The 19840-nt window shown below is 38.5% G+C and overlaps 1 protein-coding gene across 5 annotated transcripts in view; it reads left to right on the forward strand.

Moving 5' to 3' along the window:
* The window catches only part of GABBR2 (gamma-aminobutyric acid type B receptor subunit 2), a 469815-nt gene that overhangs the window by 66228 nt on the left and 383747 nt on the right, over positions 1-19840 (forward strand). For 2 of the 5 annotated variants that reach the window (XM_069004225.1, XM_069004223.1), the window contains exon 2: positions 6287-6398. The exons of 2 other annotated variants lie outside the window; for them this stretch is intronic. Coding sequence is in view for 1 of the 3 variants with exons in the window: in XM_069004223.1 (XP_068860324.1) it covers positions 6393-6398 (6 nt within the window). In the remaining 2 variants the exon portion in view is untranslated. Of the gene's footprint in view, positions 1-6286; positions 6399-8210; positions 8305-19840 lie in introns of all 5 variants that reach the window. One more of the 5 variants, XM_069004224.1, reaches the window with a different exon arrangement.

Raw genomic sequence — 19840 nt, forward strand, 5'->3', positions numbered from 1 at the left:
GCACAAGGGAAGGCTGTATGTTCTGTAATCTTGATTGTTGTAAGGAGGGACCAGTAAATCAACAGAAAGAAGTTTTACAAAAGAATATGAAACTTTTTTTTTTAAAGTAGGTTTGGATGTTTCTATTTTTTCTTTTCTTTTTCTCCAGAAATATCCATCTCCCTTGTTATTTAGTACTCAGCAATGGGCTGACTTGATTCTAACTGTAGCTCTATATTTTTTTCCAAATATAAATAAACGTATATACAGCAAATATAAAAAGCAAACACTTTTTGCTTCTAAACAATTTGCATTTCTATCAGATGTGAGAGATCTAATTATAGAAACACATACAGGCTGCTCTGTAGTGACATGCTGGAAAAATCTGAACAATTCTGTTCCTCTATCTTCTGATTCCTTTAATCTCAATGATTTCAAGAATCAGTTCTGAGCATGCTCTCACTTCTTTTTTACATAAATGGAGCATACTTATCATTATTCAGAGATTTGGGTCCCTTAAAGTAAGTTGTTAAGCAACTTTAAAGCCTACATTCTCAATATTTCAGGAGAGAACTAGACATGTGAATCACTTTGACATTTTTTAAAATATTGCTTCAGTCCTCTCTTTCATCTTGTAATTTTAAAGGATTAAAGGCTTGACTGTCCTTTTAAGTCTCAACCAGCATTATCACGGGGTGTAATGGCACTGTATTTCAAGACACATAGAGCTGTCCATCTTTAGAAGACTTCTGAAAGCTTGCTTGTAAACTAGATAGATGTAAAGATCATCCTCAGGATGGGGGTGGCTTTGGAAGCATAGACAGTTCCAGGAGTGGTGGTTTGCAGAGCTGTGCTGTTACAGATACTTGAACAGTTGCTTGGGTCTAGCAGCAGATAAAAAGAGAAACTCCAGCTCTTTGGGAAGAGCAGAAGGGACGAGATAGTTTCAGGGCTTGCTTGGTCTGAGGTACCAGTATAAATGCATTCTGATAACAGAAAAAAAACCTGTTGGTTGGCTAAAAGCACTCAGTTTCGCTATCAGAATAAGGTGACAACAACCCTATGTATATCACAGGTGAAAAAGAGCACTCAAAAATAACCTCCCCCCCCCCCCCCCCCGAGCTACTTCGCATATGCACTTAAGTACAAAGCACTACTAGTACTACTAGTACTAGGGCTAAAGTAGTATTCTCCTCAAAGTAGCATTGATTTTTATATATCTCTCACTAGTTCCTAAAGTCGTGATAGAATGTTTTAGTTATATCTCATCCTTGACCTTTGCTTTCTCAGAATTAGTTGTTGTATAGATGGATGTCTTTTTGGATCCAAGAGCATCTTTAGTTACAAAATGAGGCAGAGGTCTGTTAAAGGTATTTATCCAGTCATTTACTGGCAGCAATTCTTCTCAAGCACCTTGCTGCAAGACCCTCCAGCACAGTGTGTCTTACTTTCTGTACCAATCATCTTATTTGGATTTAAATGTGCAGGTGTCAGTGTCCTTGACTTTTACAGTTGCCTGGTTAACCTCTTATTACTTAAAGATAGTTCCTCAGACTGCCTTTCCTCCTCCTGGTCTTGCAGTCACCTCCTGTCCCTGGCTTCTGTGTTTCATCCTGCTCAGCCGCTGGGGCCCTGCACCTTGCCGAACTTCCAAAATGCAGCATCAAATCCTCCCATATGCTGCTTTTCCACAGCTGGTCTTCCGGATATAGCTTTGACTTACAGCAAAATAAATTTGCAGAGAAAGCATTTAGCTGCCTTGATTTAGTCTATATCCCAAAGAATTTTTGTAAAGCCAATAATTTCTCCTCTCTACACTGATAGGTTTTATTGAAGAGGAAGAGATTATTATACTTCAAATGGCAGGTAGAATTTCAAATCACAAACCAAATCTCATCGTAAATGCTTCAATTTCAAATCTTCATATTCCTTCTGCTGCAATGAGGGAGTCACAAACTTGTGTGCTTTCTGCTCCATACAGTACATAAGGGAGCCTGGAAAAACTCTGTGTATTATACAACATGCAACTATTAGATTTCATTAAACTCTGGCTGGTAGATTGGTCTCTAAAAATAAATCCTTTCTGGCCTAGGGACATTTACAAATTGTGACAAAATGCCTCTTGATTTCATCCTTGATAAGATAAATCGAAGGAGATCTTTAAACTTATTAGGCATGACTGCCTACTCTGGCCTGTATAGGTTTCCTTCACTCAGTAAGTTTATAGGTTGGATTAGTGAGGGTTGTCATAATTATTGCATCTTTTCCACAAAAAGGATGATAAATGTCCCTGCTTTCAACTACTACACTGGAGAAAGAGTAAACAATCCAAAACACTGGATAGGCAACATTACAGTTGAGCTGATTTCTACTTAAGAACAGCCTTCGTTTTAGGAGGCTTTCTGCAGGAGAGACTTAAAATCTAGTGGAGAATCTCGTTTTCATTTTCTGAACCATTCCTGCTTAAGAAGACACATTGTTTCAGGAGCCTTTGGAGATTAAAGTAACAGACTGACCAAAACCTCCTAATGCCTTGGTGCTCTTTTCTTTCAACTGAATTTTTTTGAATGCTGCATGCTTATGATGCTGATAGGGAAACACAAAACATCCAAAGTCTTGTGTCTGCCACTGAGGGATGCTTTATGTGACTCAAAATGCTGCATCTTACTAGAGCTTTAATTTTTCCTTTGCTTATTTATTATTTATTTATTTGAGCAATAGGGTATGGAAGTAGCAAATCTTGGCAGAAAGATTGCAAACCATATTTTTCATTTTCAATTTTGGTGATCTTTTCTCTATAGCTTATACTAACTCTTCTTGAAGTTAGACAGTTTTGGCTGTCAGTTCATTTCAGGCTGTCTCACTGATTTAAAGTAATACATTTTAAACTTAAAAGAAACTAGTTATGTTTTGAAGTTGGGATCTGAAAACAACTAGCAGCAATTTACTTGTATTCTTAATTCAGAGTGCTGAGCTACCACCTCTAACTGTATTCCTTCTTTGTGTACATTGTCAGTGGGATATTGGGTGTAATGACAGTAGTAAGGAAGGATTTGGGGATCACTTGACAGGCTGAACAAGCGTCTGTAATCCTCAAGTGTATGAGAATATCAAGTGGTAATAGGGACTTTTTATAGTTTTTTCTTAATTGAACATTAAGACCCTTACTTCAGGACTATACTCAGTTCTGGTTTATGCTTTCAGCAAAGAAGCTGGAAAGGATTCAAAGTAAAAAAATAATGAGTGATATGACATTTGAAAAAATAATCTTAGCATAAGAGAAAAAGAAACTCTATTTTATTAGAGTTGCTTCAGAAGTTTCCTGATCGCAGCCTGGGGCAGGATTTTGTTGAAGACTGTTGTGCCAGGGTAGAATTGGCTGTAAACAAGCAGGGAAGAAACGGGCTTGTCAAAACACCAGCTGCCTCCTCAGTGACTGTCTTTAACTTATAGGCAGGTCTTTAATCTGGTAGGAAGCTCCCAACTTCAACAAAATCCAATATGAAAATTATTTTGTTGCACTATTTTGATAGGAGTCAAAGGATTTATAGGCTACAAAGAGCATAAGCACATAGCAGGCATGTAACATTAAACAGTAAATTTCTACCTACCGAAAGATTAAAACAGAATTACAAGTGACTATTGAAATTGAGAAGCATTCTCTGAGATGTCTGCCAATTTAATTGAAGTGCCATTGTGAAGAAATTGGCTTTTTACAATAATTTTTTAGTACTTGGAAAGGGTATATTCATGTAGCAGTGTCACAAATTTGGCTTAATGACTAGAAAAACAGAAACATCCTAAAGGTTCCTAAAAACCTGCAAGAATAGCAATCCAAAACTCAACCTCTAGCAAATTGATTATGCATAACAGAACATCCAGTTTTTATCTGGAAAACACTGCAGAAACCTAATTTGATTCTTAATTAATAGGTATTTCTGGTTGTATTCAGGTGCCTTGGCCTACTGCAGAGGAAAAAGTGTTTTTATTTGTCAGCCATGGAGAAACAGCTCAGCTTCAAGACTGCTTACTGAATTTTCATCTCGTATATCATGAACATAATTATTTATAATTTTCTGATCAACTATTCCCAAATAAACAGAGAGATTATACCACTAGCATCAAATACTCACAGTCAAGGACTTTCCTGGTGATTGCCATTTCCTAAATCAACAAAAAAGAAAAAGGAATTGAAATGATTATTCCACTCGGAAATGTTCACGTCTGGGTCCCATCCTCAAAATGCTGTATTAGTAAAAATAACTGGTACATCATAGCCCAAGTTTTTCAGGGTGTATGTCCAGAGTTCCTTGTTTATGTGGGTAGATGTTTTTTTTGTGCTGTTACTAAAATTATTTGATTGAAATTGTGTTTGAGTGATATCTGTGCCCAATATGTAGAAGATGGTGTCTTTGGGAAAGTAAATCACGTTTGTGACATAAGATTTTGGAAGTAGGACTGGGAAGCTTGTACAGCCAATAAGGATCTTTGAATGAATGTGGGGGAAATGGAAATTATTCAATTTCAGAGAAAAAAAATTTAAGCTCGGAACAGGCAGCAACAGTCTTTAATAACTCAGAACCTTAGCTAAAGAGTCACCACCTGAGTTGGAATACATTTTTTATAAACTTACAAAAATACTCTTCAGCCCTTTTTTTGTCTGGTCAGGCAAACTGTATACTTTTTCCGTGTTGGAATGTGGACAAAAAGCTTTCAAAAACATCTTCCAAGTGGGCTGCTTTGAGGTGGGGGAGGAAGGAGGGCAGGTGGCTGCTGCAGCAAACACATGCTATTATTACCTGTAGGAGATTTGCCCTGTCCCCCACCTTTCAGCTTAGGAATGTCGTGGGGAGCCTGCTTTGGAAATGCTGTATGATTCTTGGCTGCAGGGTGGCACCACAGCTGCCACAGTTTGGCTTGGGAGTCTGAGCTGGTGGTGTGAGAAACAGAAATGAAAAAAAAAATAATGCAGATGGCTTTTATCTACAGCAATGAAAACATCTTAAGTTTGTCCACTGTTTCCATGGTGACCATGCCATCCTATAGTCTCCCTGGGTAACAGGCAGGAGGTGGAGAATGCTCAGAGTCTTGAAATATATAAACCAGCATATTCTTATGAGAAATTGTTTTGCTCAAAAAGCAAATAGATGAGGGTGGTTTTTGTAGAACTGCATCTGTGCTTGCACTTGTGCAATCTCAGAATGACAGTGGCTCTATTGATGGGGCTGTCAGCTATTCAAAAAGCTGTGTATGAGAAGTAAGCCCCTGTCGCATCAGGGGGAATTATTCAGAGGCCTGTGACACCTGGATAAAAAGCTAATCTGCACATTATATCCTTCCAGGTTTTGGTGTAGTCCATGCATATCCTGAAACTGGGTGACTGTGAGCCACCTGCATTGGAGGGCTTCTCTGCACTTTTTGTTGGTGGTGTATACTCAAAAGACACCCAACTCTTTCTCATGCTGATCAATTATTCTGTAGTATTGTTTGCTTCAGTTTTGTGTTTTAAAGGACGAAAAGAAAAGGGAAATCAAACTAAAAAAACACGGGGTGAAGAGAAAGAGGAGCAAGGAAAAATGGTATTTTCTACTGACAGGACTAGAACAGCAGGGGAGCACTGCCTAGGTCCTGGCTGCTGCACTCTGAGCCGTGGAGGAGAGCCTTCTGCTGGAAGGGCAGGCTGAATGCTCTGCACCTATCAGGGAAAGGGGTGCAACTAGGAAATCTCCAGGGGACCCTGGTGAGAGAACATAGAGGAGCACTCGTGCATGGCAAAAAAGGAGATTTGCTCACAGGAGCAGGACAGAACAGGCTGGACTTGGAGGTTTTCACCTTGGGACACCAAACTGGCTTCAGTCACTTTACCGTGTGACCCTATTGTCTCAATTCCTTTGCAATCCTGTCTCTTTGTTCCTTTCTTCTTGCAGTTAGATGTGGCAGGGGTGAGGGGTATGACTTAACCTTATGCCATCAGATTTTTCAGTTTGTTTTTGTTCTACTTGACTTTGGTTATCCTCTGTCCTGGCTTGCCCTTGCAGGTGGCAGCTCAGGTGGCCCAATTCCTGAGCACAAGGCATTCCTATTCAGCTGGGAACCCAGAAGGACACTCTGGGAATATGTGAAAGGCTGATTTTCATTTACATGAAATGATATTATACATACATAAATATGCTGTGCATATTTATCATCTGCATCTGGAAGACTCATCTGTACTGGATCTAATAGATTCTGTACAGAACTGGCAAATTTTTGCCTTTTAAAGGCAAACTCAAAGGAAATGCTTCTCTTGTGCTTCCTACAAACAAAGGTGGCATGGGAATCTGCAACTCCAGCAGTTCAAGAGGCCACTGTTGACTGGGACGGAAACACTTTGACCTCCTGTTACTCCGAAAATCCTGTTATGGGTGAGGAGGATGCACGTAAGTAAGCAAATAAGCATACGTTTCATATATGTAAAGACAAATATTCATTTGTAAAATAATGGGAAGGTTATGAGTCTAATTATCCTTAGCTGTAGAAAAACAAGGCTGATAATGCCATTAAAATTGTCACACACAAATCTCTTCGGTTTTGTCCCATTCCTGGTGTTATGCTACCCCATCCATTCTTCCTCTGGGTTCTCAGGTTGAACAACCGTGTTGGTCCAGCAGGATCTAATGTTAGTAAACCCATTCTGACTCTTCCCAGTTGATTGCTCTTTCATGTGCCCAGAAATGCATTCCAAGAGGATTTACTCCTTTATTTTCCCAGATCTGGCATCTGTACTTCACTTTTTCACCTTTTTCAGGATCTTGAACCCTGTTCCAGGGTCATGACAGCCAATACTACAACTAATTATCCCACATCCACAAGGTTCTTCCTGTGTTAGTGAACTGCAGATCCAGCTGTGCGTCACATCTTGTCGGCCCATCCTGTACCAATGTCAACAAGCTGCCTCTGGCACCCTCCAAAAATCTCTCTCAACTGCTTGTGTCCTGCCATGTTGCCTTTGCTGAAGATGTCAGGGCAGTTGCAGACCCCTATGAGAGCAAGGGTCTGATACAGAGACTTCCTCACATTATTTAAAGAAGGCTTCATCAACTTCCTCACTTGATTTGATGTGGTACATGCACTCTGTATCCTGCAGACACCCACAGCATCCATCAGCTTAAGCGGCATTCCTGGGCCCCTGTGCACGCCCTTCCTCTGGCAGCAGGATTTGGGATGTGGTTTCCTCTGCACTCCAGAGCAGGCTGCTTCTCCCAAGACTGAGTTCTCTTGTCTGCTGCTTATTTTACTTGTGAGGAACTCCAGTGCTGCACTTGTGGGAAATGGCACTCGGGTATTGTCTGCATGTGTGTGGTGAATCTTCCCCCAGCAGGTCCTGTCTTCTGCAGCAGCTGGCACCACTCCTCTGCGTATTCCCTATGGTCCCAAAGTTTGATCCCAACTAAGTATCTCTCAAGTGCAGTTCTCCTTGAGCAGGGAGTGTATTACTGTCTGTGTTGCAAGTAAACTGGTCTAGCAGTACCGAAATTTATATTTTTCAGCCCATCTCTATGCTAAGGAAAGCTGTGTGGAGCTGTTATCATTAACATTTCACCTGCTTTTCATCTTTCTTTCCTGGCAGCTGCAAACTTTATCAGCAGAGATTTTTTTTGAATTTACTTTCAGGAATGGATCTGCCTTCTTGATGACCTTAATCAAAGCAGAGAGGTTTGAGATTTGGCAGACTGTTTGTGTCAAAGCATGACTTGATTGATGGTGTAGCCAAGCTGTGTTCATAACTCAGAACTGGAGGGTTAGATCTGATTGTCTGGCTCCTAGGTACTTTCTGGGCACAGAAGTTGGTAGATGGGAGGTTCCAAGGAGATATTCATAGGTATATATACCCTCTTACCTCCTTAGCCTGACCAACAGAAAATCTGAAAATGCAGAATTAAAGTACCATTTAAAAACAAGTGAACAACAGAAAACCACGTATGCTGTGACACACCTAAGGACTTTGGGCAAAAATGGGAGAGTAGAAGAGGTGCAAATAATTTTCATACATGAAGAGGAAGATAGGTGGTTCATTGGTTAGTCCCCAGGTATTCCTTTGTGGCACCTAAATTACAACCTGTCCTGTTTTAGAGAGCTATGGAAAGGAGAAAAGCTCCTTGCTATGAGTCCACAGCAGGTGAGTGTCTTAATGCTTAAAGTCTTTCAGTGGTGATGGCTGTCTCCAGTTTTTTGGTCTCTCTTTGGTGTAGGTCCTGTGCTGGTCCCTTTTGACTTCTCTTCCTTGCTTTAAGTCATCAAATATTCCACAAGATTCATGTCTGCGTGAAGAAGAATCATTGAGATGTAAGAAAAGTGCTCCTTCCAGCCTTCATATGATTACCACTACAGAGTTTACAAAAAAAAGTAAATAGGCATTATGCTCTGGAGTAAATATACTGTCTCATATCTGCAATCAGCAAATCTTAGAGCTAAGGCTGTGTTTATCTTGCATATTTTTGTGATGTTCAGCAGTTTGATAGTCTGTCACTGAATGGTCCTGTTTTGTTGTTGCTCAATCTCAGTTGATATCTGTGTTCTCAAAGAGATAAAAGGATTTTGAAGGACTTCAAGCACTTTGGAAATTAAAATTGTAGCATAGGAAGAATGAAGGGAGGAAATACTTTGTGACCTCCTGTCCAACAGTCTTGACAAACATGGTAAATTGGCATGCCACTTCTAAATAACTGTAACTCAGGGTATGATAGCATTTCAGGTGAACTTTTCATTATTTACTTCTGCAATCCAGCTTTGACAAGAGTGTTAAGATAAGAAACTGCTGCCTTTCAATTTTTTTTTCCAGAAAGTCATGCATTAAGAGTTAAGATGTGGTGGAAAAACTGAGTTTACTCAGTCTTGTGGTTTGACTGGCACACAACGGCCAGGCTATCTTGGGGATAGTGTAAGGGGTTGTCTGTTTACTGTCTGTAAAGTTACAAGAGGAATGGTTAGTAATGCAACTGGAAGGAATTCCACACTAGATCACAGTGATCAGCAGGTTTGGGGTTTTTTTTAGATGGTATATTAGCTTTGTAGGTTCTTACCTTGTGCTGATTCACAGTAAGGAAGCTCCTTGGAAAGTTTAATGAGACATCCTACCATGATTATTTTCCTCTCTTTACTTCTGTTTTAAGAGACTCCACAGAGTCAATTAGGAGGGAAGTTGCTCTCACCTTCCACGCTGTGTCGGTATGTCTGCTCAGAAGTGCAAAGCTATAATTTTGCTATTTTATTGTTTTACAAAAAGGGCTGTTCAGGATTTTGGTACTAGTAGCCTAGTGGAAGCACAAATAATGGGAAAAGCTCAGCAAGTGTTCAAAGATATTTTCCATTTTACTAGATTTTTTTTGCCATGAAAAGTGTCTGTGGTGTTCAATAACTGGTGATATAACTGGGGAGAAAAGGAGTAGCCACAGTGAACTTGTCATTAAATGTGTACAAGCTAATTAGAAATTTGTGAAAAAAATACTTCATAAAGTCTGGTGTCCTGGAGATTTGAGCCTTCTGTCCCTCTTCCTGGCCTCTGCATGCACTGTGAAAAATATAATTTCAAGCTTTCTTCAAGTCCAGTGGGATTTTGTCCCTGTTTGGCTTTTAGAGGACTATTGGCTACCTCGTGTTCCCTCATGCCTTGGGAAGAGGCAGCTGTGGCTCGTGTGGAGTCTGTGTGTGGCCGGACAGTGCCCATGTGCTGCCCACTTGGCAGATGACTGAACTTCAGGGGCTGTCTCACCTGACACATTAGAGCACTTCTAGTTTGCCTCTTCCTGATTCTTGGTCACTTGTTTTCATCCAACATAGAAATAATCCTTTAGGAGTTCAAAAGGGTGAAGGGTTATGAAGAGAGTGATGGATAAGCAGAAAACAACTGGTACATTTAGAAAGTCACTCAAGAAGTGAAAAGCAAAGAGCAAGATGTAATGTTTCTGGCAGCTTTAGAATTCCATGCCTGAGCACTAAAAAGAAGCTTTTCCTCTTTTTATTTTTTTTTTTTGCTATAGGTAAGAAAACCCTCCCTGGGTGTAATGAATTCATTCTAGGGGAAAATCAGTACTAGCACTCCTGGTAGGGATTGACAGATTTGATCCTCAGGGAAGGATTTGGACTTGCTAGTTTTGGGAACAGAATAATCCTGTCTGGATTTCAGTCACAGTCAGCACAAACCCAGAATTTGTAAACAATAACAGAAGCAATGAACAGTACGGAGGAGGGAGAAATAGTACTGAAAAGAAAATCCATCACAAGGAAATAGTAGTAAATTTTAAATTCATCTTTAAGTGAAAGGAAGAGTCACCACAACAGTTTAGAGTAATTCTTGAAAAGAATGAATCTCTTAAAAACTGTTGATAGGGCAAAATTTAGGGAAAAAAATTATATGTATTTGTACTGTACAGTACCCAAAGTGTTAACAGAAGTGGTATAAATGCATTTCTAAAAATATACATTTATGAAAAATGTCAGTGGAGCTGCATGAGTTTTTACCAGGCCTGATTTCCTTTCATATTTATAAACCTTGCCTATTTGCGTGGTCTCCAAAGTAATTTGAAATTCCATATTTGCATATTTATTTCTTAACCTTAACATAGTAATAAAATGTATAACCATCTCTATTTTATTATGTATCTCATGCTTCATTTTAAATTAAAGGAAGAGAACCAATTCATTAAGCTATAAGCTATGATAACTACAGGGATTTTTTAAAATTAATTTTACAGTAAGTGAAATTTGTTTCTCCGTTTTTTAATTGTAGTTATCTTTTTATATGATAATGAAATATTATAAGGTTGGGGGTTTTTTGGTTTTGTTTTTTTTTTGTTTTCTTTCTGTATGTGTAAAGAAGCAGAATCACATGTATACCAGGTAACTTTGCATGTAAAACACAAATTTGCTTCTGAAAGAATTGTCATGTCAATACTTCATTAATATATATTTCTATGAAGCTGTTTTGTGATAGAGAATGTGGGTATATCATTCCCCAGGATGAAGGGTTAGTACAAATCCTTCTGACATTATTAATAAATAATAACTCACTTTGCAGGGGGAGTGTGCACTATATAATGACAGCATGTCTATATAGCCAGCCAATTCTGTGATTATAACTGGTGTTATAAATGAAAGTTTTCTAGAAATAGATTATTACCAGGAGACAAAATAAGAGCAATATTTTCTCCGTCAATGAGATTTCAGTGTCCATAAGAACACATCTTGTGGAAAGATTTGTATGAGAACTATAGTAAGTGTAAAATGAAATAAATGCTGATGTTGTACATATCTAATTCATCTATATGATCTCCATATGGAAAACATTCACAAAAAATGCTCAATTAATAATACTGACATTTTTGCACAGAAGGGAAGGCTGAGTAATGTGGGTGGTTTTCTTGTTTGCAGTATATCGTGCTTATTCTCTTTAGGAGAAAAGAAGAGAATTGTGCTTAAACCTTGATATACTTGAATCATGCAAATCGTTTAAGGATGCAAATTGTTTTTGCAGATAATGAACACAGTCTAATAAGTGATGCTTTAAAATTAAATGAATCAGTTTAAACTTTAGCACTTATAAAGCATTTTATTGCTATCAGTCTATAAAAAAATTTGCATTCCAGCATTGTCTTCTTGGCCTCAAATTCTTCCATTTCATGCCCTTGTCTTGTATTGGGCATGTTAGTCACCCTGAATGTCTTTGACTTCAGGTTTCAGCCTGACATGATTCAGAAATATTATTAATATATGTGAAAGCGTGACACTCTTCACATACTGGGTCAGGTCTGATCTGGTTGGTATATCTATACAGTCTGAAAGATATTTCAGAATGATTGCTTAAAAAAGAAAGTAATTTCCCATCTCCAGGGTTGCTATGAAATCATTAGCTGTGGTATAAAATATCCTGTTAAAAGGTAGAATACTCAATATATTCCAGATGCTCAAAACTGAATGTGGAAGTAAGAATTATCAGGAGTTTAAGTTCCTTATATAATTTAATTTCATCTGGATGTAGTGAGTAAAAGAACAGGACTAGTCTCTGCACCTTCTATTTTGTGTGATAAAGAAGTAAAGCTAATATTTAGCCTTTCCCTAAGACAGGCTTCTGAAATAGCAGTAGTAATGGGAATGGAAAGTCTTTCTCTGCATCTGTTGCACAATGAGTTAATCATTCTCAAATGTTATGATTCAAGATGCACACGATGGTCCTTTTTGGGTTATTTGCTGTGTCTGGAAACATTTTGGTAGACAATTTTTTAAATTACATTTGATGTTTTTGCATTTAAATGTGATATTTAAATATTTACCCCTCAGTTTCCAAATGATGAACTCCAAACTTGATGTGTACTTCTGTTTTACTGATTTGTCATGGAATGGTTTGGGTTGGAAGGGACCTTAAAAATCATCTTGTTCTAGTCCCACTCCCCCTTCCTGCTGTAGCTTCTGAAGACTTTGTAAATTACTGCTCACCTACATATGCAACACATACAGGTACGTTACACAGTCCAGTTGTCAGCTCTGGGCTAGAAAAATATTGTTATAGTTCCTGCTGCCCTCAGAGATTTGTTTGCATCCTGTGAAGCCTGGTCTGAGCAGGTTTGCATAGCCCGGGTGCAAACCAGGGATGCTCTGGGGCAAAAAGCATGAGCTACTGTGAGCCCGTGTTCACGTCCCAGCACAAAGGAAGGCAAGGCTGCAGGAGACAGGCTGCTGTTACCCCAGCCAATTGATTCAGCCAGCCTGCTCGTGTGCACTGCAGCCCTTTGCTGCAGGAAGGGCACGTGTTTGCCTTCAAAGGAAGGGAATCCTGACCATCAGTCCCAAAGGAGTCCCTTGCCCGGGTGGTCTGCCCCAGTGGCCCTTTTATTCTGTCAGAGCAATGGGAGAATCAAATTGTCTCAAGAGATCAAGAGACCTTCTCCCGTAGGACCTTTCTTGTGCAATGTTAGCTTTCTTGCATTCATTTAGGAGGTAGAGCAGAGGAGGAGAGGAAAACACCAGATTTCCTAGAATTTTTCAAGAAACTCCATAGAGACCTTTGCCTAATTTTGCTTCACCAATAGGAAGAATTAGTTGCAAGACACAAAACCCTAAATTCAAATTTAAACTTTGCAGTGTAACTTAATGTATTAATAGGGACAAATTCACATCTATCAGTGCAACTATAAGCAGAAGACTGTCTAGTCCTGTCTTAATATTAACATGTGTCCAATATCTAAAGTGTTTAGTGCTCTCAGTGTCTACCTCAAACAGGACCTCCGCTTTAAGGATATTTTCCCATTCTAGTACGTCATCAAGAAACTAGAATCCCCATTATGCATAACAGAAATGTGATAGGGGAAAAAGAAAACTAGAACTAGAGGTGGATGGAGACAAAGAGTGTTATTGGGTGTGCTATGTGTTGAACTAGAGATCTGCTGATTGCAAATGCTGAGCATAGGGACTGGGAAAGAAGCGTGACTTAGAAATGTGAACTTATATTTCTAAGAATTATTCAGTTTGGTTTCTGGTGTTTTGCAAATTTTCAGGGATTGTGAAGAACTTTTTTATTTTTCTTTTTTTTCATAGCATACAGAGGCCTAGTCTAGTGATGGTCAGGGTCCTCATATATGTCAATTTGGAGATATAGAGGCAACAAACATCTCTAATAATTCTGGAAATGTGGATTTAATACTTTAAAAATGCCTAGCTGCTGTTTGCATTTCCATTGTGTGGAAGCCCTTAGGTTCATACCTTGATTCAGTTATTTTTTAAGATTGCAATAACTTCTTTTGTGTTGCAAATGTGTAGGGTCACGTATTAACTGACAGTGACTGACCTGGGCCTTTTTGCATCTGTAGTGTTTCCAGTTGTTATAAATGACATTAGTCGGGAATGCTGCTTCGGATCTACTTACTGAAGGAACAAAATGAGTCTTAACAGTGTGCCAGAATGAGGAGGAAGGTTGTAATTTAGAGACCAAAAAAGCAAACTAAGAAGTGTTAATTATCTCATCCCTTTGTACATTTGTCAATTTTTAACTGGGCACTATAGTTTTAATGTACAAAAGAACTCTGTCCCTTTTCCATTTTGTTACCTAATGCAAATTCATTGGTATGGCTGTGGTCTTTTGTCACAGAATAACCTCAGAACTACTTTCCGTGAGCGCACTGAAAACCATTTTTTCAGTTTTGTAAATCAGGATGTTTTAATCCAAATGAGTAATGAGATGGTTTAATCTTACTGAGAAGACATGTAAAAAAAATAAATTACATCTTCAATTATAATGAAGCAGTTTAATTGTGTTATCTTGCATAACACAGTACAAGGTAAAAATTAATTGTTCTTAAAAAAAAATCTGTTCATTAAGCATTCTTTTTTTTCTGACAAGTGACAAGAATGGGAGATGTCTTTGCCCCTCTCTTTCTGAAGCAGCTCTGTTTGATTCAGATTTATGTCTTTTAAGTTGTTTTGATACCTACGTTCTCTAGCTATTCTTCTTTTCCATTCTATAAATATTAATCTTGAGTTATGGGACAGATCTATGCTGTTAGATGAGTAGCATCAGAAGCGTGTGCTTAAATTTTGTAGAATGTAAGCCTCATGTAGAAGTCAAAAATAAGCTTCTGCCCCAACACTTTCAAAACAAAATATCATTTAGTCCTTACATTAAAAAAAAAAAAATTAAAATAATAAAAATTATGCTCTTGTGAAGAGAATGAAGGAGACATTTTGGGCACTTTTAAGTGAAGTAACTGACATTGGTATGCATTGCTGATAAGCTTATGATCAATTTTGTTCGGGGAATGCCAACAGGAATGAGTGTATGGTAGTGGAGAACTTGGAAGTGGGGATTGCAGTGGGGCAGTAAACACAAGTCAGAAGTAGCAGGCATGACTCAAACACAAACTTGTTTTTCAGCTAAATGGTTCTGTCTTTTACTGTAGATCAAGGATACAAGCAGAGGTTGTGTTCCATTTGGTAAATGTTTGACATCCAGTTTCCTTGCTACCTGGGTTCCCTGCCTGACCTCTTACCAGTAGTACTTGATGTCTGCCAAGTTCTAACCTCTATTTTAGGGTTATGTGAAGTACTTACTGTGTACTTATATACCTTAATATAATTTGGATGTGATCCAGTAAATTGTAACAGTTAAACACAGTTCTTGTATAACACAGTCCTCTGAGGGTGTTGAAGGCTGAAGTGTCATGACATACTCACCTTCTGTTCTGTGTTGGTTGCTGTCCTGCACTGGGGTGTGGGTGGATCCAAGCATTGCTACAAATGGAGGGAGATGAGACACAGTTATGACAAACTTCTAGACAGAGCTTGGCTGACAAAAGCGACTTCTCATTTCCTACCCCATTTTCCTAAGCTTTGCAATGGCCTGCCTCTGCCTGGCTCTGGGGTACTGAGTTTCACATAGATATTTATAAATAGAAAATAACTTGTTTGAGTAAATGGAGATAATGGCAATGTAGTTAAGATTTTCATAAATGCATCAAATTCAGCAACAAAGTATCATTTTCTTTTATTAGGAAAAGGGTTACCACTTGAGTGCAAATAGGCCAGAGTTCCATTGAGGGATATATTAATGCAGTTGCCCTTCAGGCTGAACAAGCACGCAGAGGTCAGTGCATCTATTCAGTGCTTAAACAAGATCAGAGCAATGCTATTAAGAGAAATGGTGGAGTTCATCAATTTTACTCACTTAAATCTATTTGATATTGTAATTTGTTTTCAGCAGTCTCCTAGAGTTAACCTACTTTAGTTTCCTTGCGTGTGCTTGGCAGCTCCAGAGCCAAGTGCCTGAACCATATGTTCGAGAGCCATGTGGTGATGCTGAGGCATCAGCCGGGTGGGAGAGGGAGTGGTTGGTAACAAGGCCAACGCAGCCTCGGGAAAAGGGGCGAGCAGGCATTTGGAGGAACTCGTCTTATCCTCTATTTCACTTAGATCCAAAATACAAATGTGCTTGAGACGGCCCTTTTGACAGGTAATTCTGGGGCTGAGGCTGAGAGTTGTTTACTGAAAATATTCTGTGTTTCTCAATACAACTTGGAGAACTGCTCTGGGAAAGAATATATTTGAGGGATCTGTTGTCAGGGAGGCATGCACAGTCCTAAACTCTGTGTTGTTTGCCTTTAATTTTAAGGGTTAAGGGATAGATGTCTAAGTCTGCTGAAAAGATTAATGTAGAACTAATGTATCACATATGTATAACATTAATCAGTACAAATTTAGGTTTAATTTTGTAAGTTACTGACCATCAACTTCAGCATGTTGTAATACTGCATCCTTGTTTTGTACAGCATCCATCATAAGGTAACTTGCCAAATGTGTTATGCTTACAGGATTAAATGACAAATGGTGTGGGGTTGGTTTGGTTTTTATTTTTTTCTAGATAGGTTTTATTGATGGTAGTTAAGGACCAAATAAACTATGGAGAGATGTACTGCATGAGTAGGGTAAGGTATGAAGAGCCAGTACAATGGTAGACCAGCGCTTGTGAAAACTTGCCACATAAATAAGGCTAAAAAGGTGTGGATTTATTGTGGAAGGTTTTGGAGGGCTGGCACTTTGCTTCCTTGTTTTATTAGCCAGTATAGTATGAATTCCTGTGTCACTGGGCTGTTGCATCTGCCATTGCACAATTCCCTTGCCTCCTGGTGAGACAAAGTCTTGATCAAAACTGTGCACAACACTGCCATGGAAGCAGTCTGTTGCATTTTGAAACACGCCTTTTAATGGGTGCCACTCTATCCTGTGTATTCTGCAGTTTTAATGTAAAAAATATTGCATAGTCTCATTATTTTAATATGTTATAAATGTAATTGGGGGATATATAAAGTTTGAATTCTAAAGATAAGTTTATGATCAAGAAAAAAGTTATTTCCTGAAGTACTCAAGAAGTAGAAATTTTTCTAATGAGATCAGGAGAAGCAAGTGATATTGAGGTTTTTTTACTTAATGAGGAGTTGTCATCTAGCTGCAAAATAGGCTGAGAATTATTGACTTCAAGGAAAATAGCAAAGTATCAGTGCCAGTTACCATTCTATGACCTTTCACTGCATAATTAAAGGTGTTTAGAATGGCTAAAGGGTAGACCAAACTATTAGTGTGAGCTTACTTCACTGGGATAGAAAAGCATTGACAGCGCTTGAAGACCAGTCCCTACAGGCCTAATTCCAGTGAATTCCTTTTATACCGACACTTTGCTTATGTGCTTTGTGGCAGTACCTGTGTTCTGGAACATAGGCCACCCATGAGTTTTGTATGAAACAGTGCTGCGGTGTTGGTTTGTAGGTTTTTTCCCTCTGCAGGAAACTAAGGAGCATGGAAGGATGTAAGAAAAATGAAGAGAACACCCCAATTGAAATGCCTGCTCAAAGCACAGATGAAATAATCTAATCTTCCACTAATGTATAAATAAGTCTTTTCTATGATTGCCCCATGGGTACTGTGCAGTAGCAGATGAGGAACCAAGTGATTGCCTGATTCTCTATGGGATTAAGATTGACTTACATAGTGACAGAAGTGAGAGATGGAGTGTTCTTGAAGGAATTATTCGTTAAGATGTCATCCATATTTAGCATTAGGCTAAAGCAGTGTAAAAAACAAATGTAATTTGTTGTTGTGAAAGAATTGGGAGATGTGCTTTTGCTGCAGTTTAAGCAAGTTTGGAATTGTGCATTTCAATATACTCAGAGATTGTGGTGAGTTTTTATGTTTTGTGGGGGTTTTGTTGTTTGTTTGTTTACTTGTTGGGTCTTTTTGGTGTTACTGAGATTTGTTAAATGTGACCTGATATACAAGAAAATAATCATAGTGAAATCTCTGGAGATGTTTTAAATGGTGTACAGGGGGAAAAGTAATTAGAATGCGTAAGAATTTCTAAATGTCAAGATACATGAGTAAATGTAACTTCATAATTTTTAGTGTTTGCAATTCTTTATGTGTATTTATAAGGTCAGAAAATATTGTATAAGATAGCCATTCAAGCTACATAGCTTTTAGGAAAACAAATAACTTGATATATTGCAAATTTTACACTGTAAAGAGGAAGAGATCTGCCTATTACCAAATATTAATATTTCACAAAACAGTGCTGGACTACACAGAATGATATAGATCAAATGCATGCAATAATACATACATTTTATTATAAGTGGCGTAATATACCATTTTGAGGTTTTTCCCCAAAAAAGTATGTGTACAGACAATAGAAACACTTGGTAAGGGGGGAAAGTATGGACATGGCCTCTATCAGCTGTTGGCTTTTCTCTCTTTCAAATAAGTTAGCCTTTAAAATATAACCTAACTGTAGGTAATTATAAGGCATATCTCAGAGTTTGCTGAGAAAATACTTTTGAGCTTTGGCCTCGTTTATTCCAGTGCCATTCAGATGGCAATGATCATAAACACCCTTTAAATGTTTCTATTCCTTACTGAGTGTGTAAGTTTTCCGCATATTCCAGCTGCCAGTGTAGCTAAGGGATGTGAGCATGAGAGAATCAGGATCATGTTTAGGGTTGCAAAGCATTACATTTCTGACCTGTGTTATAAGCTGAACCTGGAGAGATTAAAGCTCTTGGGTTTTACAAACACACTCAATAAGCACAGTTATTTTATTAAGAGCGTTAGTCACAAAATCATGGAATATGTTGAGTTGGAAAGGACCCACCAGGATCATGGAGTCCAAATCCCAGCCCTGCATGGGACACCCCAAGAGTCACACCATGTGCCTGAGAGTATTGTCCAAATGCTTCTTGAACTCTCTCAGGCTTGGTGCTGTGGCCATCTCCCCGGGGAGCCTGTTCTGGTGCCCAGCCACCCTCTGGGTGAATTATTCAGCAGCGCAGTTTCTAATTCAGCCTAATATAAGTGTACCAAAGTGAGAATAGCAATTACTGGTCTAATATTTTATCTCTTTATTATGGTTTCTTGATGCTAGCAAAAAGCTATAGATCTGTTTAAGTTTCAGGCTCTGCAGCAGTTTCTCAAGATGATGACTGTTTTTTGGGTTTGTTTTGTTTTGTTTTGTTTGTTTGCTTGGTTTTTTTTCTTTTTTCCCCCCTTTGTGCCGCAGCATGTGACATATTTTCTGGAGTAAAATTTTATTGGACAGCTGAACCTTGTGTTTAAAAAATACAGTTTTTCCCCCTAAGATCACTTCCCATTACTTATTTAGGTGTAGCAAGGGTTCCAGGTGATATGGTACCAGTTTCTTTCTGTGATAAAACAGCTCATCTGTAAACCATGACATCAAGGTGTCAAGCAGTTTAAGCACCTATTTCATACTCCTCTAATCTTATATATAATGAGCCTGACATGTTTCAGGATTTCAGCACTGTACAGTGCTCAGCTTTGCACGTACCTTGGAGTTAAATCCTAGATTCAGAGAGGAGACAAATTCATGGTAGATTGGCTTAATTCCTTTTTTTGTGACAGATGTGCTGATCAGAATAGAAACTGGACTGTTAGGCTAAGTAGTAAGAAGTGTCTTTGTGGATTGAATGCAAGCGATGTGGTCAGAGAGACTTGTTAAATGCTTTTATCCTATGGTGCACTTAATTTCTTGGAATTTTTGCGTGTTTTGAAATCCTTTTATTTGTTTTTTCTAGCTATGTTCTGTGGAGAGGGTGAGATGACAGAGCAATTACATAGTTTGGATCAATAATTTGTAGGTATAGTATATGAAAAGAACATTTTAATAAGGCCAGGAACTGGTGTTTTGTGTGGAATTTTTATAATTACAGTAATGTGATCTAATATTGTGAAACTCCTTATTAAGTGGCTGGTGTAGTTTTTTGACTTACAACTTTTTTCATTCCTGGCTGAAGAAAGCAAATGTGATAAACTCTGTAAGATTTCAATGGTT

This window comes from Aphelocoma coerulescens, chromosome 2, assembly GCF_041296385.1.
Source record: "Aphelocoma coerulescens isolate FSJ_1873_10779 chromosome 2, UR_Acoe_1.0, whole genome shotgun sequence".
Taxonomy (NCBI): Eukaryota; Metazoa; Chordata; class Aves; order Passeriformes; family Corvidae; genus Aphelocoma; species Aphelocoma coerulescens.